Source organism: Dromiciops gliroides, chromosome 2 (genome assembly GCF_019393635.1).
Source record: "Dromiciops gliroides isolate mDroGli1 chromosome 2, mDroGli1.pri, whole genome shotgun sequence".
In the NCBI taxonomy this organism is placed as follows: domain Eukaryota; kingdom Metazoa; phylum Chordata; class Mammalia; order Microbiotheria; family Microbiotheriidae; genus Dromiciops; species Dromiciops gliroides.
Genome location: NC_057862.1, coordinates 679,564,229 through 679,591,908, shown reverse-complemented (window position 1 = coordinate 679,591,908; position 27,680 = coordinate 679,564,229). Strand labels below are relative to the sequence as shown.

Sequence of the window (27,680 nt, the reverse complement as noted above, 5' to 3'; positions counted from 1 at the left end):
TTCGGTCACAACGTGTGCACAGACCCAGACTGGTGAGTAACTGGGTGACCATTCAGGGGGATTTCTAGGAAGAAATCGGGGAACCCCTAGTTATCATCCTAAGGTCTGTTGAAGTTTTGCAGGGTTGAACAGGTCACTAGGACTGAATAGACACCCTGATACGAGATGCAGAATTAACCTTAGGGTGCCCTCTAGGTCCTATTGAGTTTGCGGGGTTGAAAAGGTCTGGGGACACCCAACCAACAATAGAGACCCCGAACAAAATATAGGAACGCCCCTGGGGGGGGGTTTAGTACCTGTTGTTTGCGGGGTTGAAAAACCGGCTAGATGGTAGAGACCTTTTAAAGGTGGAGGTCCATGATGAGCCAGGGTTGACTAGACATCCCGAGCAAAAACAGGAGCCCGGTGAGTTCAGGGTTAAAAAGTCCAGACCAGGCTAGGATCTTGAACAAAATACGGGTAGAACATCTAGAGTAGGGCAAGTTTAAAGAGCCAGAGGAGGCTGGAAAAAATCCTGGGTTAGATAATTGGAAGGAGACCTTTTCAATTGAAATTAAAAGTAGAGGTCCAGGAGTAAAAATTCCATCAAAATAACTGTATTGACAAAGGAAGAAGAAAGGGAAATTGATCCCTGCAGTCTGGGTTAGAGAAGGGACTGAGAAGGGGATTGTAGAATTGTAAATTACTCAGAATTTGAATTGAGCCATTGGAATGTGATCCATCTGCAGCCTTAGGTAAAAGGCAACTGACCACAAAGGAGAAAGAGTGAGTGTGAAGTTTGTTTTTAGGGAACACCTAAAGTTTGTAATAGGCAGATTAAAGAAGAGAATCCCCTGGGTCTATCTTAAAATAGATAGATGGGGTTCTTTGGTGAGAGATTGGCTAAACTGCCACTTTGCTAGTTTCAGATGGTTTAAGTGTGTTGAGAAGGTATGAGCAAGTTTGATTAAGTAAGCAAGGAGGAATGAATGGTTAGGAAACTGTTTGCAGGCTTACATGGTCTGAAGTGCTGTGATTCAAGTATTTATGATTGGTAAAAGAAAAGTGTGCCCTGTCTGCATTGACAGTGTGACTAGGACCATGAGAATGAATAGTTGGGAATTTTTTTTAAAGAAAGAAAAGGAAAGCCACCCCTTCCCCTTTTTCTGTTGTGGGGAAGGAGAGAGCAAAAGTCTGTGCTTGGAATTTAGAAAGAAAAGTTTTGTTTAATTGAAGAAGCTACCCTTAGGGAAAAAACAAAAAACTGGCTAGGTTAAGGAAGTGGGGGAGGAGCAGAGGGAATCTTGCTGCTCTGGCATTGTCTTTCAGACTAATTTGGAGGACTAAATGTGGCATTAAAATATTCCTTTAAACTAGCAAAAGAAAAGTTTGTGTTATTAGGGAATCAAGAAGGGTAATTGAATTTGATTGGGCTATCTATTGAAGAAACTTTGGGAATCATACAAACTATATACTGCCATTTAAAAATTTTCTTTTGTAATGGAACAATTTAAGGAAAAACAGGAAAATAGGAAGTGTTTAAGTGATTATGGGATGAATTAATACTAATATGAAATTATCAATGAGGTTCTATACGATATCGTTCAGAAAACAAATTGAGGTTTAATTGAACTAATTCTGATTTAATTCTAAGTGAAATATATACTGTTCTATTTGTGTAACTTTAAGCTGACTACCTCAAGGTGATTTGTAATATGGAAAGGAAAAGTGCCCAATAGTTTAATAGTTTATTGTATTAGAGATATGGTCAGATTTCGATTCTCTAAATTACTTTGGGTTATGAATTTAATTGAATGTGATAATGGTTTTCTGTGAAGTGGGCACAGTAAGAATATTCTTAGCTGTATATTAAGGCTTTAAGATCCAACAGATCCTCAGCAAAGTATAGTGATTTGCTTTTTTTCTAAAAGTTAGAAGCTTGATGGGATCTCTTTGTGAAATGTAATTTGGTATTAGAGGGGGATGGGACTTGAAATCCTTAGTGCAGTCTCTTACCTTGAAGGACAGGAAGAAACAAACTGCCTGAAAAAAAAAACACGGCAAAAGAAACTGCTGGATTACTTTAAGTTGTATTGTGATCTGGTATACTGTAGTTTGAAAGAACAACAACTACAACTACAACAAGAGATAATGAGAGGATTTAAAAAGGGGCCTAGTAAAATTTGTTATTATAATTGGAATGGGTTATTTGAATATTTCCTTTTTGGTTTGGAAGAAGCTGAAATTCCTCCCCACTGCAAACACTTGAGATGAGAGAGAAGGGGAGCAGAGATAAAGTTAAGCTAATTTGTTGCAATGGTGATTTGATATTGATAAACAATCATGTTCAAACCTACTATGATTTGTTAATTAATGGAAAAAGCTTTTCTGGAATCCTGAATATCTGAATATTTGAGTTTCATTCTTAAGGTTTGGTGTATATTTCTATTATGAGAGTGGACAAAGTGGAAGTTTGTTATTGCAACATTGAATTAATTGGTTATTGAATTAATACTAGAACATCTAAATAATTAGTAAGTTATGAGAAAGATTTTGCTCTTTTGACCTGGATTTATTGGTGCTAAGCAATAGTTAAATTGGTGCCTGAACTTGTCATGTATGACCTGTTAGTAGTGAACAATAAGTAACTTATGAGCTATCTTGTATCATCTTAATAGGGAACCTGAAGTTTACTTATGTTTTTAATTAATTGGAATCAGAATGTGTGTAGAAACACATGCAAACTAGTTGTCACTTTAAAGATGTTCCCATTGTTTAGGGGAATTCTGAGGACAGTATCTTATGTTTAACATCTAAAGCCATTTTACCATGTGTTATTGTGTGGGGCATTTTTTTAGTTTGTTCCCAGTATGCAATTTGGGATTGCTTACACTTATTTCAACCATTGCTTGTTATTGAGCATCTCAAAGCAGATTCGTTTGTGTAGTGTTAATCTGGGGATGAAAAACCTATTTAAGCACAAGAATAGTTAATACTTGCTGTCTAGGATATGTGATCCTTGAGAAGTGAATTCACTTTTAGTGCTGATTGTTGGGACTTGCTATTTAAGATGTTATGGGACTATTAATCATTATTGCTCTGAGTTTGACTCCAGTTATTACTATCAAGGAATGGTGAGCCATATGATTCATGATACCAGCAACCCTATAGGGTTTTACATGTGTGCACTGCAGGTGGAGTTCTCTTGGGAAAGGATGGGAGACCAACTGTTTGGCAAAGGCTGAGGTAGGTGTCTCCTGACTCGGTTTCCCCAAATGTTGAATGCAAACTTTCCCACCTGGCTGATGTTAAGTCTGACATATGGCATTGGTTGTCTACAAAACTTCTACTGGGAGTTGGGAAAGTACCTTTCCCCCAGAGCTTTGTTCTTTTTCTTTTATGGCAAGTTCCTATAGTCATGTCACTTGATAAGCACGAACACAGTATTGTCTCTTCATCCCTAGATTAATACTGTAACATCTGGGTGAGATGCAGGTTTAAGATTCAAGCTATTTGGCTTAGAAATTCTAGTCCCTTTCAGAATCTAAACAACTAGAATGTATAAGCATTTAGCCTTGTCATCTGTCTGTTATTAGTTATGCATGTTAGAAATTGAACCAGAGACATCTCAAGTCTGTTTCAAGAAAACAGAGAAGAGTAAAATATAGAATGTTTTGTTATATAAGTTTATTGTGTAATGTAGAAATAATATCTGTCTATAGAGCATGTCCTGTAATACAAACATGGTTTATTATGGACAACTTATTTGACATGCACTGTTTTGAAATTAATTGGTTAAATGTCATCCTAAGTCTTTTATTAGAATTGAAGTTAACTTGGTAACTCTTATGTGAGTTCATTTGTGGTCATCTTCTTACAAAGGTATTTTGTAACCTAAGTTTTATGTGAGGATTACATCTTAAACAATTGAGTGAAAACTTTTGGAGAAATAAAGTGAAATGGATATAGATGTAATTTGGAAAAATTTAAGGGTTCTGCCATCAGTGGCATTTTGAAACATTTAGATTATATGGCTTGCATGTAGCAAGATAGTGGTAACCCTTTGACTTGTTGTTAATAATGTCTGTCAGATACAGAACTCGGTAAAGCTTTGAACAGCATGGGGCATTCATGACACCTTTCACTGGATGAAGGACATTTGTGAACAGCTTTTCGCTCCTGATGCAGGATCTGGGGGTTCCTGGATTCACTCTTTTGGTTTGCCCCTTTTCCCTATTGTTGTCCTTTTAAATTTTTTGTCTTTGTCTCTTTAACCTCTTGATAGTTTGTTTTATCTAGGCTCAAGGCTTTCAATTTTATGTTAGCAATTCCAGACTATATACCCCCTTCACCATCTGGACCAGGCCTGCAAGGATTTCTGCACCTTCTACTGTCGGCTCTACACACATATTCAGCTTGTAGCAGTTACAAAAGAAGAGATCTTCGCCCTCTTTTCCCTTAGCTATTAGAAGGAGGGGTGGGGAAATGTAGTGGTAGCCTAGTGGGCTCAAGTCTAGTTGGGGATACTCAGGCCTAGAAGGGGCCAATTAGAAATTACTCTTTCCTTGGATAAAATTGGGAAAACAGTTGTATTTGCTATTTAAATTTGTTTTCTAAAAGGTTCTAATAGGGGCATCTGAGATCAAAGATGAAAATTGCTAAGTGAATGGGCACTGGGAGCACATCACTGAAATTATAAAGAGGTTTTAAATCATGTTTGTTGTTATAATATTGGTAGTTATTGACATGTATATGGTATATTGGGATAATTAATTAGACCCCAATTTACCTCCTGAAAGGTATTCATTTATAATTTTGGAGTTCTCCTTATATTTGTCCCTGTTTAGTCCCTTGCTTTATAGGTTTGATACAACGTGCAGTTCAACAGATGCAGCTGATGGTGACTCAGCAGTTCACTGAGAAAAGATTAAAGACCCTGATTCTGAAACTTCACAAAGGAGAGACTGGTGATGAGTTGGGCTTGGACTGGTGGGCTAAAATCCTGCATGGCTGAAGGGCTCATCGACAGTGACTCAAATCCAGAATATGCTCTCTGAGCATAAAAGAAAAACGGGGGATTTGTATGATATGATTATGGATTTGAGTCAGATTAAACTCTGAGGATGGGGTTTGGAAGGTACCCAGCCCTGCCCCAGTATAGTTTGTTTAGAAGTTTATTGCTTGTCAAATTCTCATTGTCTCCTTTAAGTTTTATTGCCAATTAACAGTATTTTTACTTCTGCTCAGTCTCCCCACTTGTCAGCTATATATTAGTTTTGTCTGCAATCCATCATGTGTCAGAACCCCAGTCAGTGGGTCAGGGAGTTAGCCCACCAATTCAATACTCGGGACTCAAGAAGAAAGGACGGGACTCGGCACAGGATGCAGCCATTGAGGTGAGACCAGATGTTAAGTGACATTGTCTCTTTTTCTCAGAGCAGAATCCCCTTGACCCTGGGGTCCCAACAATGGATTATTCTTTTCTTCCCACCATAACCGAAGGTAAATTTTAACCCTGTCATCCTTAACAGTGCTGAAGCACCTGAGTGACTCTTCCTGTTATTCAGGTTGAATATCTTTAGAGACGGGGGTGGGGGGCCTGGAGAGGGGAGTCAGTGGGAACTGTGAGATCTGAAACATCTGTCACTCCCCTGTTTCCTCTTCCTTTGGTTTGACCTTGTTCCCCCTCCCCTTTTCCCCCTTGTTCCTGGAACACGTATGCATGTCTCCATACATTGATCACGAGCTGAACACGCACCCTGGGTGAGACAGGATTGGATGTTAGATTGTGAGCTCATCTACCCTAGGTGTATGTGGGGACAGTCCTTTTCAAGATTACTATAAAAACCTAGAGGATTGGGCATATCTTTGCAAGACTTCAATGTGTAACTGGGTTTTGCCCGTCCTCATGAGGATGTAATAAATCTGTCTCTGCTTGACTTGGTGGTCTCCTCGAGTTATTTGGGTAAACTGAGGCAGTTTGCTCCATACAGATGGGGGCTCGTCCGGGATCTCTTTGGGGATCTTTGGAGACTCCCAGGAGCCTGTCCTTCTGAACAAGGACGTCCCTGCTGAGTTCAGCAGGTTCAGGGGTCTGACTCTTGGTGAGGCTTCTCAGCATCCATGCCCGGAGAGAGAGAGAGAGAGACCTAAAAGCCAACCAGACACAGGGGTGCTGGCTAAAGTAATGAGGAGTATCCGGATTGGTTCGGTCACAACGTGTGCACAGACCCAGACTGGTGAGTAACTGGGTGACCATTCAGGGGGATTTCTAGGAAGAAATCGGGGAACCCCTAGTTATCATCCTAAGGTCTGTTGAAGTTTTGCAGGGTTGAACAGGTCACTAGGACTGAATAGACACCCTGATACGAGATGCAGAATTAACCTTAGGGTGCCCTCTAGGTCCTATTGAGTTTGCGGGGTTGAAAAGGTCTGGGGACACCCAACCAACAATAGAGACCCCGAACAAAATATAGGAACGCCCCTGGGGGAGGGGTTTAGTACCTGTTGTTTGCGGGGTTGAAAAACCGGCTAGATGGTAGAGACCTTTTAAAGGTGGAGGTCCATGATGAGCCAGGGTTGACTAGACATCCCGAGCAAAAACAGGAGCCCGGTGAGTTCAGGGTTAAAAAGTCCAGACCAGGCTAGGATCTTGAACAAAATACGGGTAGAACATCTAGAGTAGGGCAAGTTTAAAGAGCCAGAGGAGGCTGGAAAAAATCCTGGGTTAGATAATTGGAAGGAGACCTTTTCAATTGAAATTAAAAGTAGAGGTCCAGGAGTAAAAATTCCATCAAAATAACTGTATTGACAAAGGAAGAAGAAAGGGAAATTGATCCCTGCAGTCTGGGTTAGAGAAGGGACTGAGAAGGGGATTGTAGAATTGTAAATTACTCAGAATTTGAATTGAGCCATTGGAATGTGATCCATCTGCAGCCTTAGGTAAAAGGCTGCTGACCACAAAGGAGAAAGAGTGAGTGTGAAGTTTGTTTTTAGGGAACACCTAAAGTTTGTAATAGGCAGATTAAAGAAGAGAATCCCCTGGGTCTATCTTAAAATAGATAAATGGGGTTCTTTGGTGAGAGATTGGCTAAACTGCCACTTTGCTAGTTTCAGATGGTTTAAGTGTGTTGAGAAGGTATGAGCAAGTTTGATTAAGTAAGCAAGGAGGAATGAATGGTTAGGAAACTGTTTGCAGGCTTACATGGTCTGAAGTGCTGTGATTCAAGTATTTATGATTGGTAAAAGAAAAGTGTGCCCTGTCTGCATTGACAGTGTGACTAGGACCATGAGAATGAATAGTTGGGAATTTTTTTTAAAGAAAGAAAAGGAAAGCCACCCCTTCCCCTTTTTCTGTTGTGGGGAAGGAGAGAGCAAAAGTCTGTGCTTGGAATTTAGAAAGAAAAGTTTTGTTTAATTGAAGAAGCTACCCTTAGGGAAAAAACAAAAAACTGGCTAGGTTAAGGAAGTGGGGGAGGAGCAGAGGGAATCTTGCTGCTCTGGCATTGTCTTTCAGACTAATTTGGAGGACTAAATGTGGCATTAAAATATTCCTTTAAACTAGCAAAAGAAAAGTTTGTGTTATTAGGGAATCAAGAAGGGTAATTGAATTTGATTGGGCTATCTATTGAAGAAACTTTGGGAATCATACAAACTATATACTGCCATTTAAAAATTTTCTTTTGTAATGGAACAATTTAAGGAAAAACAGGAAAATAGGAAGTGTTTAAGTGATTATGGGATGAATTAATACTAATATGAAATTATCAATGAGGTTCTATACGATATCGTTCAGAAAACAAATTGAGGTTTAATTGAACTAATTCTGATTTAATTCTAAGTGAAATATATACTGTTCTATTTGTGTAACTTTAAGCTGACTACCTCAAGGTGATTTGTAATATGGAAAGGAAAAGTGCCCAATAGTTTAATAGTTTATTGTATTAGAGATATGGTCAGATTTGGATTCTCTAAATTACTTTGGGTTATGAATTTAATTGAATGTGATAATGGTTTTCTGTGAAGTGGGCACAGTAAGAATATTCTTAGCTGTATATTAAGGCTTTAAGATCCAACAGATCCTCAGCAAAGTATAGTGATTTGCTTTTTTTCTAAAAGTTAGAAGCTTGATGGGATCTCTTTGTGAAATGTAATTTGGTATTAGAGGGGGATGGGACTTGAAATCCTTAGTGCAGTCTCTTACCTTGAAGGACAGGAAGAAACAAACTGCCTGAAAAAAAAAACACGGCAAAAGAAACTGCTGGATTACTTTAAGTTGTATTGTGATCTGGTATACTGTAGTTTGAAAGAACAACAACTACAACTACAACAAGAGATAATGAGAGGATTTAAAAAGGGGCCTAGTAAAATTTGTTATTATAATTGGAATGGGTTATTTGAATATTTCCTTTTTGGTTTGGAAGAAGCTGAAATTCCTCCCCACTGCAAACACTTGAGATGAGAGAGAAGGGGAGCAGAGATAAAGTTAAGCTAATTTGTTGCAATGGTGATTTGATATTGATAAACAATCATGTTCAAACCTACTATGATTTGTTAATTAATGGAAAAAGCTTTTCTGGAATCCTGAATATCTGAATATTTGAGTTTCATTCTTAAGGTTTGGTGTATATTTCTATTATGAGAGTGGACAAAGTGGAAGTTTGTTATTGCAACACTGAATTAATTGGTTATTGAATTAATACTAGAACATCTAAATAATTAGTAAGTTATGAGAAAGATTTTGCTCTTTTGACCTGGATTTATTGGTGCTAAGCAATAGTTAAATTGGTGCCTGAACTTGTCATGTATGACCTGTTAGTAGTGAACAATAAGTAACTTATGAGCTATCTTGTATCATCTTAATAGGGAACCTGAAGTTTACTTATGTTTTTAATTAATTGGAATCAGAATGTGTGTAGAAACACATGCAAACTAGTTGTCACTTTAAAGATGTTCCCATTGTTTAGGGGAATTCTGAGGACAGTATCTTATGTTTAACATCTAAACCCATTTTACCATGTGTTATTGTGTGGGGCATTTTTTTAGTTTGTTCCCAGTATGCAATTTGGGATTGCTTACACTTATTTCAACCATTGCTTGTTATTGAGCATCTCAAAGCAGATTCGTTTGTGTAGTGCTAATCTGGGGATGAAAAACCTATTTAAGCACAAGAATAGTTAATACTTGCTGTCTAGGATATGTGATCCTTGAGAAGTGAATTCACTTTTAGTGCTGATTGTTGGGACTTGCTATTTAAGATGTTATGGGACTATTAATCATTATTGCTCTGAGTTTGACTCCAGTTATTACTATCAAGGAATGGTGAGCCATATGATTCATGATACCAGCAACCCTATAGGGTTTTACATGTGTGCACTGCAGGTGGAGTTCTCTTGGGAAAGGATGGGAGACCAACTGTTTGGCAAAGGCTGAGGTTGGTGTCTCCTGACTCGGTTTCCCCAAATGTTGAATGCAAACTTTCCCACCTGGCTGATGTTAAGTCTGGCATATTGCACTGGCTGTCTACAAAACTTCTACTGGGAGTTGGGAAAGTACCTTTCCCCCAGAGCTTTGTTCTTTTTCTTTTATGGCAAGTTCCTATAGTCATGTCACTTGATAAGCACGAACACAGTATTGTCTCTTCATCCCTAGATTAATACTGTAACATCTGGGTGAGATGCAGGTTTAAGATTCAAGCTATTTGGCTTAGAAATTCTAGTCCCTTTCAGAATCTAAACAACTAGAATGTATAAGCATTTAGCCTTGTCATCTGTCTGTTATTAGTTATGCATGTTAGAAATTGAACCAGAGACATCTCAAGTCTGTTTCAAGAAAACAGAGAAGAGTAAAATATAGAATGTTTTGTTATATAAGTTTATTGTGTAATGTAGAAATAATATCTGTCTATAGAGCATGTCCTGTAATACAAACATGGTTTATTATGGACAACTTATTTGACATGCACTGTTTTGAAATTAATTGGTTAAATGTCATCCTAAGTCTTTTATTAGAATTGAAGTTAACTTGGTAACTCTTATGTGAGTTCATTTGTGGTCATCTTCTTACAAAGGTATTTTGTAACCTAAGTTTTATGTGAGGATTACATCTTAAACAATTGAGTGAAAACTTTTGGAGAAATAAAGTGAAATGGATATAGATGTAATTTGGAAAAATTTAAGGGTTCTGCCATCAGTGGCATTTTGAAACATTTAGATCATATGGCTTGCATGTAGCAAGATAGTGGTAACCCTTTGACTTGTTGTTAATAATGTCTGTCAGATACAGAACTAGGTAAAGCTTTGAACAGCATGGGGCATTCATGACACCTTTCACTGGATGAAGGACATTTGTGAACAGCTTTTCGCTCCTGATGCAGGATCTGGGGGTTCCTGGATTCACTCTTTTGGTTTGCCCCTTTTCCCTATTGTTGTCCTTTTAAATTTTTTGTCTTTGTCTCTTTAACCTCTTGATAGTTTGTTTTATCTAGGCTCAAGGCTTTCAATTTTATGTTAGGAATTCCAGACTATATACCCCCTTCACCATCTGGACCAGGCCTGCAAGGATTTCTGCACCTTCTACTGTCGGCTCTACACACATATTCAGCTTGTAGCAGTTACAAAAGAAGAGATCTTCGCCCTCTTTTCCCTTAGCTATTAGAAGGAGGGGTGGGGAAATGTAGTGGTAGCCTAGTGGGCTCAAGTCTAGTTGGGGATACTCAGGCCTAGAAGGGGCCAATTAGAAATTACTCTTTCCTTGGATAAAATTGGGAAAACAGTTGTATTTGCTATTTAAATTTGTTTTCTAAAAGGTTCTAATAGGGGCATCTGAGATCAAAGATGAAAATTGCTAAGTGAATGGGCACTGGGAGCACATCACTGAAATTATAAAGAGGTTTTAAATCATGTTTGTTGTTATAATATTGGTAGTTATTGACATGTATATGGTATATTGGGATAATTAATTAGACCCCAATTTACCTCCTGAAAGGTATTCATTTATAATTTTGGAGTTCTCCTTATATTTGTCCCTGTTTAGTCCCTTGCTTTATAGGTTTGATACAACGTGCAGTTCAACAGATGCAGCTGATGGTGACTCAGCAGTTCACTGAGAAAAGATTAAAGACCCTGATTCTGAAACTTCACAAAGGAGAGACTGGTGATGAGTTGGGCTTGGACTGGTGGGCTAAAATCCTGCATGGCTGAAGGGCTCATCGACAGTGACTCAAATCCAGAATATGCTCTCTGAGCATAAAAGAAAAACGGGGGATTTGTATGATATGATTATGGATTTGAGTCAGATTAAACTCTGAGGATGGGGTTTGGAAGGTACCCAGCCCTGCCCCAGTATAGTTTGTTTAGAAGTTTATTGCTTGTCAAATTCTCATTGTCTCCTTTAAGTTTTATTGCCAATTAACAGTATTTTTACTTCTGCTCAGTCTCCCCACTTGTCAGCTATATATTAGTTTTGTCTGCAATCCATCATGTGTCAGAACCCCAGTCAGTGGGTCAGGGAGTTAGCCCACCAATTCAATACTCGGGACTCAAGAAGAAAGGACGGGACTCGGCACAGGATGCAGCCATTGAGGTGAGACCAGATGTTAAGTGACATTGTCTCTTTTTCTCAGAGCAGAATCCCCTTGACCCTGGGGTCCCAACAATGGATTATTCTTTTCTTCCCACCATAACCGAAGGTAAATTTTAACCCTGTCATCCTTAACAGTGCTGAAGCACCTGAGTGACTCTTCCTGTTATTCAGGTTGAATATCTTTAGAGACGGGGGTGGGGGGCCTGGAGAGGGGAGTCAGTGGGAACTGTGAGATCTGAAACATCTGTCACTCCCCTGTTTCCTCTTCCTTTGGTTTGACCTTGTTCCCCCTCCCCTTTTCCCCCTTGTTCCTGGAACACGTATGCATGTCTCCATACATTGATCACGAGCTGAACACGCACCCTGGGTGAGACAGGATTGGATGTTAGATTGTGAGCTCATCTACCCTAGGTGTATGTGGGGACAGTCCTTTTCAAGATTACTATAAAAACCTAGAGGATTGGGCATATCTTTGCAAGACTTCAATGTGTAACTGGGTTTTGCCCGTCCTCATGAGGATGTAATAAATCTGTCTCTGCTTGACTTGGTGGTCTCCTCGAGTTATTTGGGTAAACTGAGGCAGTTTGCTCCATACAGATGGGGGCTCGTCCGGGATCTCTTTGGGGATCTTTGGAGACTCCCAGGAGCCTGTCCTTCTGAACAAGGACGTCCCTGCTGAGTTCAGCAGGTTCAGGGGTCTGACTCTTGGTGAGGCTTCTCAGCATCCATGCCCGGAGAGAGAGAGAGAGAGACCTAAAAGCCAACCAGACACAGGGGTGCTGGCTAAAGTAATGAGGAGTATCCGGATTGGTTCGGTCACAACGTGTGCACAGACCCAGACTGGTGAGTAACTGGGTGACCATTCAGGGGGATTTCTAGGAAGAAATCGGGGAACCCCTAGTTATCATCCTAAGGTCTGTTGAAGTTTTGCAGGGTTGAACAGGTCACTAGGACTGAATAGACACCCTGATACGAGATGCAGAATTAACCTTAGGGTGCCCTCTAGGTCCTATTGAGTTTGCGGGGTTGAAAAGGTCTGGGGACACCCAACCAACAATAGAGACCCCGAACAAAATATAGGAACGCCCCTGGGGGGGGGGTTTAGTACCTGTTGTTTGCGGGGTTGAAAAACCGGCTAGATGGTAGAGACCTTTTAAAGGTGGAGGTCCATGATGAGCCAGGGTTGACTAGACATCCCGAGCAAAAACAGGAGCCCGGTGAGTTCAGGGTTAAAAAGTCCAGACCAGGCTAGGATCTTGAACAAAATACGGGTAGAACATCTAGAGTAGGGCAAGTTTAAAGAGCCAGAGGAGGCTGGAAAAAATCCTGGGTTAGATAATTGGAAGGAGACCTTTTCAATTGAAATTAAAAGTAGAGGTCCAGGAGTAAAAATTCCATCAAAATAACTGTATTGACAAAGGAAGAAGAAAGGGAAATTGATCCCTGCAGTCTGGGTTAGAGAAGGGACTGAGAAGGGGATTGTAGAATTGTAAATTACTCAGAATTTGAATTGAGCCATTGGAATGTGATCCATCTGCAGCCTTAGGTAAAAGGCTGCTGACCACAAAGGAGAAAGAGTGAGTGTGAAGTTTGTTTTTAGGGAACACCTAAAGTTTGTAATAGGCAGATTAAAGAAGAGAATCCCCTGGGTCTATCTTAAAATAGATAAATGGGGTTCTTTGGTGAGAGATTGGCTAAACTGCCACTTTGCTAGTTTCAGATGGTTTAAGTGTGTTGAGAAGGTATGAGCAAGTTTGATTAAGTAAGCAAGGAGGAATGAATGGTTAGGAAACTGTTTGCAGGCTTACATGGTCTGAAGTGCTGTGATTCAAGTATTTATGATTGGTAAAAGAAAAGTGTGCCCTGTCTGCATTGACAGTGTGACTAGGACCATGAGAATGAATAGTTGGGAATTTTTTTTAAAGAAAGAAAAGGAAAGCCACCCCTTCCCCTTTTTCTGTTGTGGGGAAGGAGAGAGCAAAAGTCTGTGCTTGGAATTTAGAAAGAAAAGTTTTGTTTAATTGAAGAAGCTACCCTTAGGGAAAAAACAAAAAACTGGCTAGGTTAAGGAAGTGGGGGAGGAGCAGAGGGAATCTTGCTGCTCTGGCATTGTCTTTCAGACTAATTTGGAGGACTAAATGTGGCATTAAAATATTCCTTTAAACTAGCAAAAGAAAAGTTTGTGTTATTAGGGAATCAAGAAGGGTAATTGAATTTGATTGGGCTATCTATTGAAGAAACTTTGGGAATCATACAAACTATATACTGCCATTTAAAAATTTTCTTTTGTAATGGAACAATTTAAGGAAAAACAGGAAAATAGGAAGTGTTTAAGTGATTATGGGATGAATTAATACTAATATGAAATTATCAATGAGGTTCTATACGATATCGTTCAGAAAACAAATTGAGGTTTAATTGAACTAATTCTGATTTAATTCTAAGTGAAATATATACTGTTCTATTTGTGTAACTTTAAGCTGACTACCTCAAGGTGATTTGTAATATGGAAAGGAAAAGTGCCCAATAGTTTAATAGTTTATTGTATTAGAGATATGGTCAGATTTGGATTCTCTAAATTACTTTGGGTTATGAATTTAATTGAATGTGATAATGGTTTTCTGTGAAGTGGGCACAGTAAGAATATTCTTAGCTGTATATTAAGGCTTTAAGATCCAACAGATCCTCAGCAAAGTATAGTGATTTGCTTTTTTTCTAAAAGTTAGAAGCTTGATGGGATCTCTTTGTGAAATGTAATTTGGTATTAGAGGGGGATGGGACTTGAAATCCTTAGTGCAGTCTCTTACCTTGAAGGACAGGAAGAAACAAACTGCCTGAAAAAAAAAACACGGCAAAAGAAACTGCTGGATTACTTTAAGTTGTATTGTGATCTGGTATACTGTAGTTTGAAAGAACAACAACTACAACTACAACAAGAGATAATGAGAGGATTTAAAAAGGGGCCTAGTAAAATTTGTTATTATAATTGGAATGGGTTATTTGAATATTTCCTTTTTGGTTTGGAAGAAGCTGAAATTCCTCCCCACTGCAAACACTTGAGATGAGAGAGAAGGGGAGCAGAGATAAAGTTAAGCTAATTTGTTGCAATGGTGATTTGATATTGATAAACAATCATGTTCAAACCTACTATGATTTGTTAATTAATGGAAAAAGCTTTTCTGGAATCCTGAATATCTGAATATTTGAGTTTCATTCTTAAGGTTTGGTGTATATTTCTATTATGAGAGTGGACAAAGTGGAAGTTTGTTATTGCAACATTGAATTAATTGGTTATTGAATTAATACTAGAACATCTAAATAATTAGTAAGTTATGAGAAAGATTTTGCTCTTTTGACCTGGATTTATTGGTGCTAAGCAATAGTTAAATTGGTGCCTGAACTTGTCATGTATGACCTGTTAGTAGTGAACAATAAGTAACTTATGAGCTATCTTGTATCATCTTAATAGGGAACCTGAAGTTTACTTATGTTTTTAATTAATTGGAATCAGAATGTGTGTAGAAACACATGCAAACTAGTTGTCACTTTAAAGATGTTCCCATTGTTTAGGGGAATTCTGAGGACAGTATCTTATGTTTAACATCTAAAGCCATTTTACCATGTGTTATTGTGTGGGGCATTTTTTTAGTTTGTTCCCAGTATGCAATTTGGGATTGCTTACACTTATTTCAACCATTGCTTGTTATTGAGCATCTCAAAGCAGATTCATTTGTGTAGTGTTAATCTGGGGATGAAAAACCTATTTAAGCACAAGAATAGTTAATACTTGCTGTCTAGGATATGTGATCCTTGAGAAGTGAATTCACTTTTAGTGCTGATTGTTGGGACTTGCTATTTAAGATGTTATGGGACTATTAATCATTATTGCTCTGAGTTTGACTCCAGTTATTACTATCAAGGAATGGTGAGCCATATGATTCATGATACCAGCAACCCTATAGGGTTTTACATGTGTGCACTGCAGGTGGAGTTCTCTTGGGAAAGGATGGGAGACCAACTGTTTGGCAAAGGCTGAGGTTGGTGTCTCCTGACTCGGTTTCCCCAAATGTTGAATGCAAACTTTCCCACCTGGCTGATGTTAAGTCTGGCATATTGCACTGGCTGTCTACAAAACTTCTACTGGGAGTTGGGAAAGTACCTTTCCCCCAGAGCTTTGTTCTTTTTCTTTTATGGCAAGTTCCTATAGTCATGTCACTTGATAAGCACGAACACAGTATTGTCTCTTCATCCCTAGATTAATACTGTAACATGTTAAGGGTTAAAATTCTAGCTAAACTGTCTAAAATATCTAATGAGTGGTCGCCAATAAATTATAAGCTTTAGCAAGAGTTAGACTTTTAAGCATTTATTAAGGAGAATAAGAATTTGGTAAAGAGAGAGAAAAAGGCCTAGATTCCTATCTATTAAAGGGAGAGCACATTTCTAGCTCCGCTCTCCACCAGAGTCCAGAGGAAAGAGCCCGAGACTGAGCGCCAGTCTCTTCCTTCCTCCTCCCACTAGTCCGCGTCACTTCCTGACTCCTGAAGAAAAGACTCCTGGTCTTGCCCTCAAAGACCTTCCCTTCATGGGCAGAACTCTTCTACAGTAAGTATCCAGCAGGTGGCGTTATTCCAATCGTTACAGTCCCCCCTGTTGTTCCTCAAGAAACAAAATGTTTCCTTGACGGAACAGTAAAAAGAATATAATAACTATTGCTAACTAATAATATGTGAACAACAATATAGAAAAGGAAGAGAGGAAAGTTTTGTTCAGAGGGGCGATTTTTTTTTTTTTGTCCTCATGAACCGACGCTTTGACATTAGTCTTGCAAAGGGAGGGCCTCTGCAGAGAATACATGTTACAGATGGTGTATATTATAACAGAAAGAGAAAAAAAACAACAAATCAAAACTGTTCATTTAAAGTCTCTGAAAGTCTTTTCTCAGATGTCCTCTAGGTGTAGTCATGGAATGGAAGTCTTTTCAGGGGTTGATGTGTGGATGCTGGTAATCAGCCAGGAAAATTTCCTACAAAATTGAGCTTAACACAACTTTAAAATAGCTTTGTCAATAATCAAATCAAACAATGAAAGTTCTCAAAAACATGCCTAAGGGAATTCAGAATCTTAGTTGTTACACATGAAACATATAATAAAACAAAAATTGAACCATTCTTTAAAATTATAATATTACTATAGTCCCCCCCTTATGGAGGGTAATTGAGAAGACAATTGCTGCGATATTAATTATTAAAAATAATTTTTTATCTTTGTTTCATCACTTTTTGCATCATCTGCCTAATTATCCTCATGCCATTATGAGAAATTTAAAAAATCTAATATAATTGGTAACAGGTGTCAAGGCCAAATTCAACACTGTATTTATCATGACACCTGAGATAATTATGGGGGTTACCATAAAAGAACAGAGAAATGATGGGATATGAGCATTCCCACACTTGAGCAGTATGTACTGTCCATGCAGTATGCCAGGCTTAAAATAGGTGGATGGAATATATGTCCATGCCACCGAACATATTGGAGGAAACTGAGTCAGACTTAATCAGATGCATGGGACTGAGATGTCCATGGCATCAGGCATATAGGAGGGAGCATGGAAGCCAGGTGTAGAAGTGAGATGGGTGGGATGAATACTTCCAGCCATCTGTACAATATTGTGGGGAAAAATAAAATAAAATATTAAACCAAGAGAATCCAACCTCAACATTTGTCAAAAGCCGTTCCCTCGGCCATACCTTGACTTCATGCATGTCTCCCCTCATGTGACAGTTCAGTGTCTGCTCTTGCATGTATTCCTCTTGTGATTGGATGGCATCTTGGCCAACTGGCATCTGATAACTCAGAATAAAGGCAATTAATGTTTTAAATGATAAATTCCCATAATTCCAAGTCTCATATGGATTTAAAAATTGAGGATAATAAATGATTGCAAAAAATGTGAATACATCTTGACTCAGAACACAATATATAATTATGCAACAATTTCAAATAATACCCCTTTTTTTTTTACTTAGTATACAATTACTTTTGTGAAAAATCAGAACATACTTAAATACAAGTTAAAGCACAACAGAATCTCAAAGAACTTTTTTTTTTTGAAAATAGAAAACTTTTACAAATGTTCCCCTCTTTTTTTTTTTTTTGGGAATATGCTTATCAAAAATAATACTTCTAGAATCAATTTACACTTGCCATGGCAACCAATTTGCCAGGGAAATGCTTTAAAGAGTTTGATCAAATAATCAGTTGAGAAAAAATAACAAAAACAACTCAGAATATGGGAGCACAATACTCCTAGAATTAACATTGTATAATAAAATCAAAACCATCTTGCAATGTTTCAAAATTAGATAGACAAATGAATAGAAGAAAATACACATGGAACAATAAAATACAGTGAAATTCAAACTAAGGAAATCTAAATGAATATGAACTTAATATCAATAAGAGTATTATAAAATATAAACTTGATCACATGACTATAAAAAGCTTTTACAAATATTCTCCTTGTTTTAGAAACTAAGTATAAGACACAATCTCAAAAGCATTAAAATCTCTATGAAAATAAACCCATACCATTAATTTCAAAATGTATATGTAATAGCATAGAAATCCTATGTAACTTCTGAACTGATACTATTAATAATCTGAGTGAATTTAGAACACTTTTGATTCCGATATCTAAAATCCCCAATACTCATATCAATACCTTGCTGCTTACTTCTACATTTCTGTAAAATATATACCCTTCCATGGCAAAAGAAGCGGAGTCTTGAACTATGTTGATGATTGTCATTCTTATTCGGCTTAAGTTTTTCTTCTTTAACCCCTCTATATTGTCTGTCGGGCTTTTCACCATACAAATGCTTTATAAGATTACTAATTAAAGACAAAAGCAGGTTAGCAAAATTATGAACAAAACGAGTATATCTGGAATTTAAAGGGCTTTCTAAGGTTGTCTCAGAAGCACAGCCAGGCTGGGGAAGGGCTGAGCCTGAAGCTGCAAATGTAGTTAGAGAAAGTTGAGCATGCGCATCAGTTCTCTGGACTTCCCAGGCAGGGGAAGCAATGGGCTTGGCCATGGGAGGAGTAGAGGGTGGGGTCTGGAGAGGAGGGGAGGGACCAGAGCAATTTGAATCAGACTTGATTTTGAACTCAGGCCTGGATTCCTCTTCCCCCACTTTGCCTCCAGGTGCTAGGGGATTAAAAGCTTCTAGAGGGTGGGTCATTGCCTCCAGGCATGCAAAATTAGAGCAACAATTAGTGTTAGAACTGGGAAAAGCTGCGGGAATCTCTACAGGTTTCTCTGAAAAAGCATGGTTGGGAGAGGGAGAGATATTTCCTTGTGTGAGTAAGTTGCTGGCTCTTTTAACAAAAAGAAAAAGAAAAATAGAAAATCCACAAAAACAAAGCATTAACATGATCTTATCTCCCATTTGTCTGGTTAAACAGACTAAAATAAAAAATAGGGTAATTAGGGAGTTTAAAAGGTCCATTCGAAAAAATTCAAAGGAAAAACACAGCCAGTACACCAGTACTTAGCAGTTAAAGGGAGAGGGAGGGGAAATTTCTTACCCAACCAGCAGATCAGAAGAAGACTGAGGGTTAGCTTTCCTCTTCGTGGTCAGCCATCTGTTAAGGGTTAAAATTCTAGCTAAACTGTCTAAAATATCTAATGAGTGGTCGCCAATAAATTATAAGCTTTAGCAAGAGTTAGACTTTTAAGCATTTATTAAGGAGAATAAGAATTTGGTAAAGAGAGAGAAAAAGGCCTAGATTCCTATCTATTAAAGGGAGAGCACATTTCTAGCTCCGCTCTCCACCAGAGTCCAGAGGAAAGAGCCCGAGACTGAGCGCCAGTCTCTTCCTTCCTCCTCCCACTAGTCCGCGTCACTTCCTGACTCCTGAAGAAAAGACTCCTGGTCTTGCCCTCAAAGACCTTCCCTTCATGGGCAGAACTCTTCTACAGTAAGTATCCAGCAGGTGGCGTTATTCCAATCGTTACAAACATCTGGGTGAGATGCAGGTTTAAGATTCAAGCTATTTGGCTTAGAAATTCTAGTCCCTTTCAGAATCTAAACAACTAGAATGTATAAGCATTTAGCCTTGTCATCTGTCTGTTATTAGTTATGCATGTTAGAAATTGAACCAGAGACATCTCAAGTCTGTTTCAAGAAAACAGAGAAGAGTAAAATATAGAATGTTTTGTTATATAAGTTTATTGTGTAATGTAGAAATAATATCTGTCTATAGAGCATGTCCTGTAATACAAACATGGTTTATTATGGACAACTTATTTGACATGCACTGTTTTGAAATTAATTGGTTAAATGTCATCCTAAGTCTTTTATTAGAATTGAAGTTAACTTGGTAACTCTTATGTGAGTTCATTTGTGGTCATCTTCTTACAAAGGTATTTTGTAACCTAAGTTTTATGTGAGGATTACATCTTAAACAATTGAGTGAAAACCTTTGGAGAAATAAAGTGAAATGGATATAGATGTAATTTGGAAAAATTTAAGGGTTCTGCCACCAGTGGCATTTTGAAACATTTAGATTATATGGCTTGCATGTAGCAAGATAGTGGTAACCCTTTGACTTGTTGTTAATAATGTCTGTCAGATACAGAACTCGGTAAAGCTTTGAACAGCATGGGGCATTCATGACACCTTTCACTGGATGAAGGACATTTGTGAACAGCTTTTCGCTCCTGATGCAGGATCTGGGGGTTCCTGGATTCACTCTTTTGGTTTGCCCCTTTTCCCTATTGTTGTCCTTTTAAATTTTTTGTCTTTGTCTCTTTAACCTCTTGATAGTTTGTTTTATCTAGGCTCAAGGCTTTCAATTTTATGTTAGCAATTCCAGACTATATACCCCCTTCACCATCTGGACCAGGCCTGCAAGGATTTCTGCACCTTCTACTGTCGGCTCTACACACATATTCAGCTTGTAGCAGTTACAAAAGAAGAGATCTTCGCCCTCTTTTCCCTTAGCTATTAGAAGGAGGGGTGGGGAAATGTAGTGGTAGCCTAGTGGGCTCAAGTCTAGTTGGGGATACTCAGGCCTAGAAGGGGCCAATTAGAAATTACTCTTTCCTTGGATAAAATTGGGAAAACAGTTGTATTTGCTATTTAAATTTGTTTTCTAAAAGGTTCTAATAGGGGCATCTGAGATCAAAGATGAAAATTGCTAAGTGAATGGGCACTGGGAGCACATCACTGAAATTATAAAGAGGTTTTAAATCATGTTTGTTGTTATAATATTGGTAGTTATTGACATGTATATGGTATATTGGGATAATTAATTAGACCCCAATTTACCTCCTGAAAGGTATTCATTTATAATTTTGGAGTTCTCCTTATATTTGTCCCTGTTTAGTCCCTTGCTTTATAGGTTTGATACAACGTGCAGTTCAACAGATGCAGCTGATGGTGACTCAGCAGTTCACTGAGAAAAGATTAAAGACCCTGATTCTGAAACTTCACAAAGGAGAGACTGGTGATGAGTTGGGCTTGGACTGGTGGGCTAAAATCCTGCATGGCTGAAGGGCTCATCGACAGTGACTCAAATCCAGAATATGCTCTCTGAGCATAAAAGAAAAACGGGGGATTTGTATGATATGATTATGGATTTGAGTCAGATTATACTCTGAGGATGGGGTTTGGAAGGTACCCAGCCCTGCCCCAGTATAGTTTGTTTAGAAGTTTATTGCTTGTCAAATTCTCATTGTCTCCTTTAAGTTTTATTGCCAATTAACAGTATTTTTACTTCTGCTCAGTCTCCCCACTTGTCAGCTATATATTAGTTTTGTCTGCAATCCATCATGTGTCAGAACCCCAGTCAGTGGGTCAGGGAGTTAGCCCACCAATTCAATACTCGGGACTCAAGAAGAAAGGACGGGACTCGGCACAGGATGCAGCCATTGAGGTGAGACCAGATGTTAAGTGACATTGTCTCTTTTTCTCAGAGCAGAATCCCCTTGACCCTGGGGTCCCAACAATGGATTATTCTTTTCTTCCCACCATAACCGAAGGTAAATTTTTTTTTTTTTTCATGGTCTAAGGTAAGATTTATTTAAGCCTTCCTCAATCACAAGCAAAATGATAAAAGGTCAGCATATTTGTTACTGTGTGATGGAAGTTAACTTAAGGTCCCATAGAATTTTCTAATCCACATACAGAGGAAAGGATGGTCCATCAGCTGCTGTGGTCCCCCAGTGCTTGATTAGTATGGTCCAAGTTTTCTTTATTCATCCTCATAGCCGGTTGGGAGAGGATTGATATGATGGTTATGAAACAGAGTATGGTTTCCATCTCCCCATGGGAAGGGCTTGGTCCGGATGCGGAGATGCGGGTAGGGGACGAATTCGGGTCGTTCATGATGTTCCCGCGACTTCAGGTAGGCATTCAGCATGCTGACTGCCACCCCGGGGAGCGCGACGAAGAAGGTCAGCGATCTCCACAGGCGGCCCGTGCCCTCCTCGCCGTGGACGCCGCTGGACAGCAACCGCCCGGCCGGGGCCGGGGCCCGGACCTGGCCCAGCAGCGACAGCAGCCGACCGCTCGCCGTTACAGCCATCTTCCAACCACCGAAGGTAAATTTTAACCCTGTCATCCTTAACAGTGCTGAAGCACCTGAGTGACTCTTCTTGTTATTCAGGTTGAATATCTTTAGAGACGGGGGTGGGGGGCCTGGAGAGGGGAGTCAGTGGGAACTGTGAGATCTGAAACATCTGTCACTCCCCTGTTTCCTCTTCCTTTGGTTTGACCTTGTTCCCCCTCCCCTTTTCCCCCTTGTTCCTGGAACACGTATGCATGTCTCCATACATTGATCACGAGCTGAACACGCACCCTGGGTGAGACAGGATTGGATGTTAGATTGTGAGCTCATCTACCCTAGGTGTATGTGGGGACAGTCCTTTTCAAGATTACTATAAAAACCTAGAGGATTGGGCATATCTTTGCAAGACTTCATTGTGTAATTGGGTTTTGCCCGTCCTCATGAGGATGTAATAAATCTGTCTCTGCTAGACTTGGTGGTCTCCTCGAGTTATTTGGGTAAACTGAGGCAGTTTGCTCCATACATTTCTTTGACTCTTCCATGAATATTTTGAACCATGCTTCCATTTAGGAACAATTTAGGGGCAGTCAGGTGGTGTAGTGGATAGAGTGCTGGTTCTTAAGTCAGGACGACCTTAGTTCAAATCCAGCCTCAGTTATTCACTAGCTGTGTGACTTTAGGCAAGTCACTTAACCCTGTTTGCAACAGCTCCTCATCTGTAATATAGGGACAATAATAGCATTCATTACCAAGCTGTTTTAAGATAAAATGAGATAATAATTATAAAGTGCTTAGCCCAATGCCTGGCACACAGAAGGTGCTATGTAAAATATTAGCTATTAATAACTTTCTTTATGACATTGTCAAGGCTGATAAGATTTAATCTCTCCAGCAGAAATCTACCCATTGGCTCTGCCAAATACCACTGGAAGCTATAACCCTTCCCCAGGGGAGAATCTAATCCTTAATTTTAATTTAACTTTAACTTAATCCTAAACTAAACCCTAAATTCCCCTCTCCTGGAGACTCATCTCCTGAGGAAAACTAACTTAAATTTAACCTTAATTTAAACTTAATCCTAAAATTTAACCTTAACCCCAAACTCAAACCTAAACCTTATCACTACTCAGAGGAAATAGGGATTGAGAGGAATCCAACTTTTGTAGGCAGTATTCCTGAAAAGCCCCTTGGTGAAAGACTAACCAGAGTACGCTACAGAGTTTTCCTGCAAGATTGTTGTTGTTGGGGTCAGAATCCAGACTCAACCTTGCTGGTTTTGCCAAAAACAGTGGAGGATGAAAGATAAAAAGGACAGGGGAAGCAAAGATTTGAGTTTCAAAGTATAAAAATTTATTGAGCAACGCATGCCAGCTGCTCAAAAAATTGGGACAGGTCACCTTCCTCAGCGTTGGCACTGGACACTGCATACAAGGGGAAACAGTTTTTTATATGCTAAAAACATTTAATTAAAAGGAGTTTGTTTTTAAAAATATGTCAGAATAGGAATACGTTGATTGGAGATAAGTAAGAGCTTCAAGGTGGAGTCAACTTTTATTGACAAGTATTGTATTGAAATAAAGACTATTGGGATAGGTACGATGTCTGTAAAAGTAGATAGGCAATTGCATCTCAACTCCTCCCCAAGGTAGCAGATACAGGATAATTAGCAATTAGGGGTACAAGCATCATAGTGTTGGGGGGATTTGCAACCTGGAGAGGGGGGCTAATTCACCCAAAGAATTGGAGGCTCATCATGAATCTTGTAGAATAAAAAAGAGATTTATTAAGAGGGGAATATATGGCCAAGGGACAGAATCACTGTGGAGACTGTCCCCCTAGAGTTAGAAGACCTGGTCTTTTGCATGTTTACAAAACAAAGAAGGTGGGGGGAGGGAATTACAAAGCAAGAGGAAATGCAAAACTAGGAAGAGTAAGACAACTGGATGCAGCACCCAACCATATCTTGTATATCATCTTGTAGACCTTGGTATGGCTTATCAGGATTCTGCTCTGCTATACCTTATTCCTGAGGTGGAAGGCAGAGCTGTTTTTCCCTTGGGAAAATTTAAGGATTCCTTGGGGGCTGGGGTCCCTCATCCCACAACATTCCCACCACCTCTTTCTTTTTCTGGGGAGAAAGGGTCAAAGGTTCATCTTCTTTAGCTTCTTCATGGCTGAAAAATGGGGCAAAGAGATGTCCCTATGGATTAAGGAGAGAGGGAGCAAAAGGGCTTATGGACACATTCCAAGGGTCACAGGGGCATTGCTGTGGCTTCAGCGAAAACTTTAATCCTGCAAGTGACTAGAGAAGTGATAGTATTACAAATACAAGGTCCATACAGAAGGCTATCCTATCATCCATGACTACATTGGCCAAAGAATCTAGGGACTCTTGGAGGTCCTCGAGGTCCAAAGCTGTTTCATTAGAAATCTTTTCAATTGCTAAGGTCAGATTAATCAGCATCACCTTGTGTTCTGGGTATCCCAAAGGAATGGAAAGCGCCCAAGTTTTACGGATCCCCCACAAGACACAAGGATCTATAAAACCCAAGGTGCACTGACCATAATTAGTGTAGGGGCTGAGGCAGGAAATGGTTAGGACCGCGGACATCCTGGAGGAGCAGACCGATCGATCACTTGGTTGACTTTAGCAATGGAATAACGTTAGCCCCTCATTCAGACTACAGGCATGTGATATGGTCTGGAAGCACTAAGGCCATGAGCTAGAGGCCAAGAATTCCCTTTACTCTGTGAACGTCTCTTACATACCCAACAGTCTGGAGGGACTGCCTTAGCTAGTGCTTCTAATTGAATCAAGGCATTATCACTCCAGGTAGCAGAGAGTGCATAATTCAAAAGGTAGGGGAGAGCCCAGAGGATTCTGGGGGGATTGGCTGTAAGTGGGATGGTTCAGTCCCTGACACAGCCTGCAGTGTATGAACAATAGGTACAAGGAGCAGAAGGGTTAAAAGTAAAAATAAGGAGGGTACAAAGAACAGAGAAGGAATACTCATTCCAGGGTATCTGTTGGCAGGAGAGAAACTTGAGATCCTCCACCAGTTCCGAGGAATATATGTCCTGCTTTTTTTCCACTGTTTGATTCTGAGAGGACAAAGGGTTTAATGTGAGAAACATGAGTCCATGCATTCTGCCCCTTAAGCTTTACAGCTGTGAGTGTTGTTAGGATGACTCAATGGGGACCCTCCCATTGAGGCACTAGTTGGTTCTGTCCCTCTGTTTTCCAAGTTTTCAAAAACACTAGGTGGGGCAGCTAGGTGGCGCAGTGGATAAAGCACCGGCCCTGGATTCAGGAGGACCTGAGTTCAAATCTGGCCTCAGACACTTAACACTTACTAGCTGTGTGACCCTAGGCAAGTCACTTAACTTAGCCAGGTAGATTCAGGCATGACTAGGTGGGAAACATTTCCTGTTCAGCAGGAACACAATGGTGAAAAGGAGCTAGAAGGAGTCTACATTAGGTGAGATCAAGGTTATCTTCTTTATGTTTTCCCAGATACCTCTACCTGTAGCAGTACATTCCCTCTGAGTAACTTGTGGCATTTTCTTAAGTGGTGGATTACTGACTTAATGATGCATTAGACAACTCTACATGAATTAAAAATTCAAAACAGTATCAATTACAGTGCAAAAATATTTTATCTTATATAGTAAATTTCTACTCTCAAGGAGCTACAATGAACAAAAATGTTTTACCAGGGAATACACATATAAGAGGTTTCATAAATCTTTCACACTTGGTTTTTTCTTTTTTTTTTCTTTTCTTTTTCTTGAGTTTAAACTTACCTTGGCGTAAAGATTGGAAATTACTTCTATATAATAAGCAAACTTGTAAATTTTCAGTAAGACCATTCCTTGTTTAGGAATTTCATAATTAACATAGCCTGTAACAAAAATGGGTGGGAGTCTCATATAATATACAGTTGTTTCCAATTTTAACACACACATACACCAATTTAAAAGTTTCTTTAAAATTGACTAGTACTTTAGTTTGCAAGACTATAAATGTTCAACTAGATGTTTCAATCAAACTGAATTACTTTTTGGTTCTTTCTAGATTCACAGACCTTTTAATTAAAGGTAGGCACTTAAAGTGACAGTATGCTCCTTTTTTAGTTCCTCAAAAGTTTCTAAACTTTACTTTCAGCTTCTCAGTTCACACTGTCACTGAAAACAGGGTACAACTTTCTTTCTACTTATTTTTACCAATCATATGAAATCCTCTGGACTTAGTCTGTCTCACCCTGTCCCCCCAAGCGCCCATACCACTACAGTCAGTTTCAGGGAGGGAAAGAGGGAAAGAGAGAAAAAAAATCTTTTTGCCCTTAAAAAAATCTATGTAACTCCAAATAACTTAGTTAACAGTATGTCAGTACTTCAGAACAAGTGGTCAGCAGACCAACAATTTTCTGACTCATTCATTCCCCCTTTTAACAGCAAAGTGCTTTAAATAGATATTAGGAATTTAAAAAAAACTTCAAACAAAACCAATCAATCACCAGTCTGGTCTTTTTAGTTTAGTTGCATGTGCTTCTGCTCTATACTTTACACAGTCAGGCTTTTTTCCTTTTTGCAGCAGCCCTTGCAAGCTAAAGCATTTAAAGCTTTATTCTGACAGGGAGTTGCATGTTTCACTGGAGTTAACAATTACATGTAAAGATAGTGTTCAACATTCATTTTTTGTAAGATTTTGAGTATCAATTCTTTCTCCCTCCCTCCCTTTCCCAAACAGCAAGCAATCCAATAGGGGCTATCTATATACAATCATGTTAAACATATTTCTACGTTAATCATGTTGTGAAAGAAGAGTCAGAACAAAATTAAAAACCCACAAGGGGGAAAATAAACAAAGTGAAAACAGTATGCTTTGATCTGCATTCAGACTCCTTAGTTCTTTTTGGAAAATAGTATTTTACTTTATTTTATTTTTTCCATTACATGTAGAGATAGTTTTCAACATTTCAACATTAATTTTTGTAAGTTTTTGAGTTTCAGATTTTTCTCTCACTCTCCTTCCTGTCCCTCCTCCAGAAGCCAGAAAGCAATCTGATATAGGTTATACATTACCATCATGTTAAACATATTTCCACCTTAGTCATGTTGTGAGAAAAGAATCAGAACAAAAGGAAAAAAAAACACAAGAAAGAAGAAACAACAGCAACAAAAAACACAACAAAAATGAAAATAGTATGCTTCAATCTGCATTCAAACCCATAGTCCTTTTTCTGTCTGTGGAGAACATTTTCCACCTTGAGTCCATTGGAATTGTCTTGGATCATTGTATTGCTGAGAAGAGCTAAGTCCATCATGGTTGATCTTTGCACAATGTTGCTATTACTGTGTACTATGTTCTCCTGGTTCGACCCACTTCACTCAGCATCAGTTCATGTAAGAATTTCCAGGTTTTGCTGAAATCCACCAGCTCATCATTTCTTATAGCAAAATAGTATTCTATTACATCCATATACAACTTCTTCAGTCATTCCCCAATTGATGGACATTCCCTCAGTTTCCAAATCTTT

General features: G+C 38.9%; 1 protein-coding gene across 1 annotated transcript; it reads right to left on the bottom strand.

Annotated features, from left to right (window-relative positions):
• Window positions 1–21,623: 21,623 nt before the first annotated feature.
• Window positions 21,624–22,164, bottom strand: LOC122741891 (cytochrome c oxidase subunit 6A1, mitochondrial-like). The gene has a single exon (XM_043985760.1). The coding sequence runs from the start codon at window positions 22,156–22,158 to the stop codon at window positions 21,826–21,828; it is 333 nt and encodes a 110-aa protein (XP_043841695.1). The 5' UTR covers window positions 22,159–22,164; the 3' UTR covers window positions 21,624–21,825.
• Between the last annotated feature and the right edge of the window lie 5,516 nt (window positions 22,165–27,680).

What these genes read in the sequence shown, in the direction of transcription:
- LOC122741891 (XM_043985760.1), bottom strand. Translation starts at nt 22,158, where the DNA reads ATGGCTGTAACGGCGAGCGGTCGGCTGCTGTCGCTGCTGGGCCAGGTC.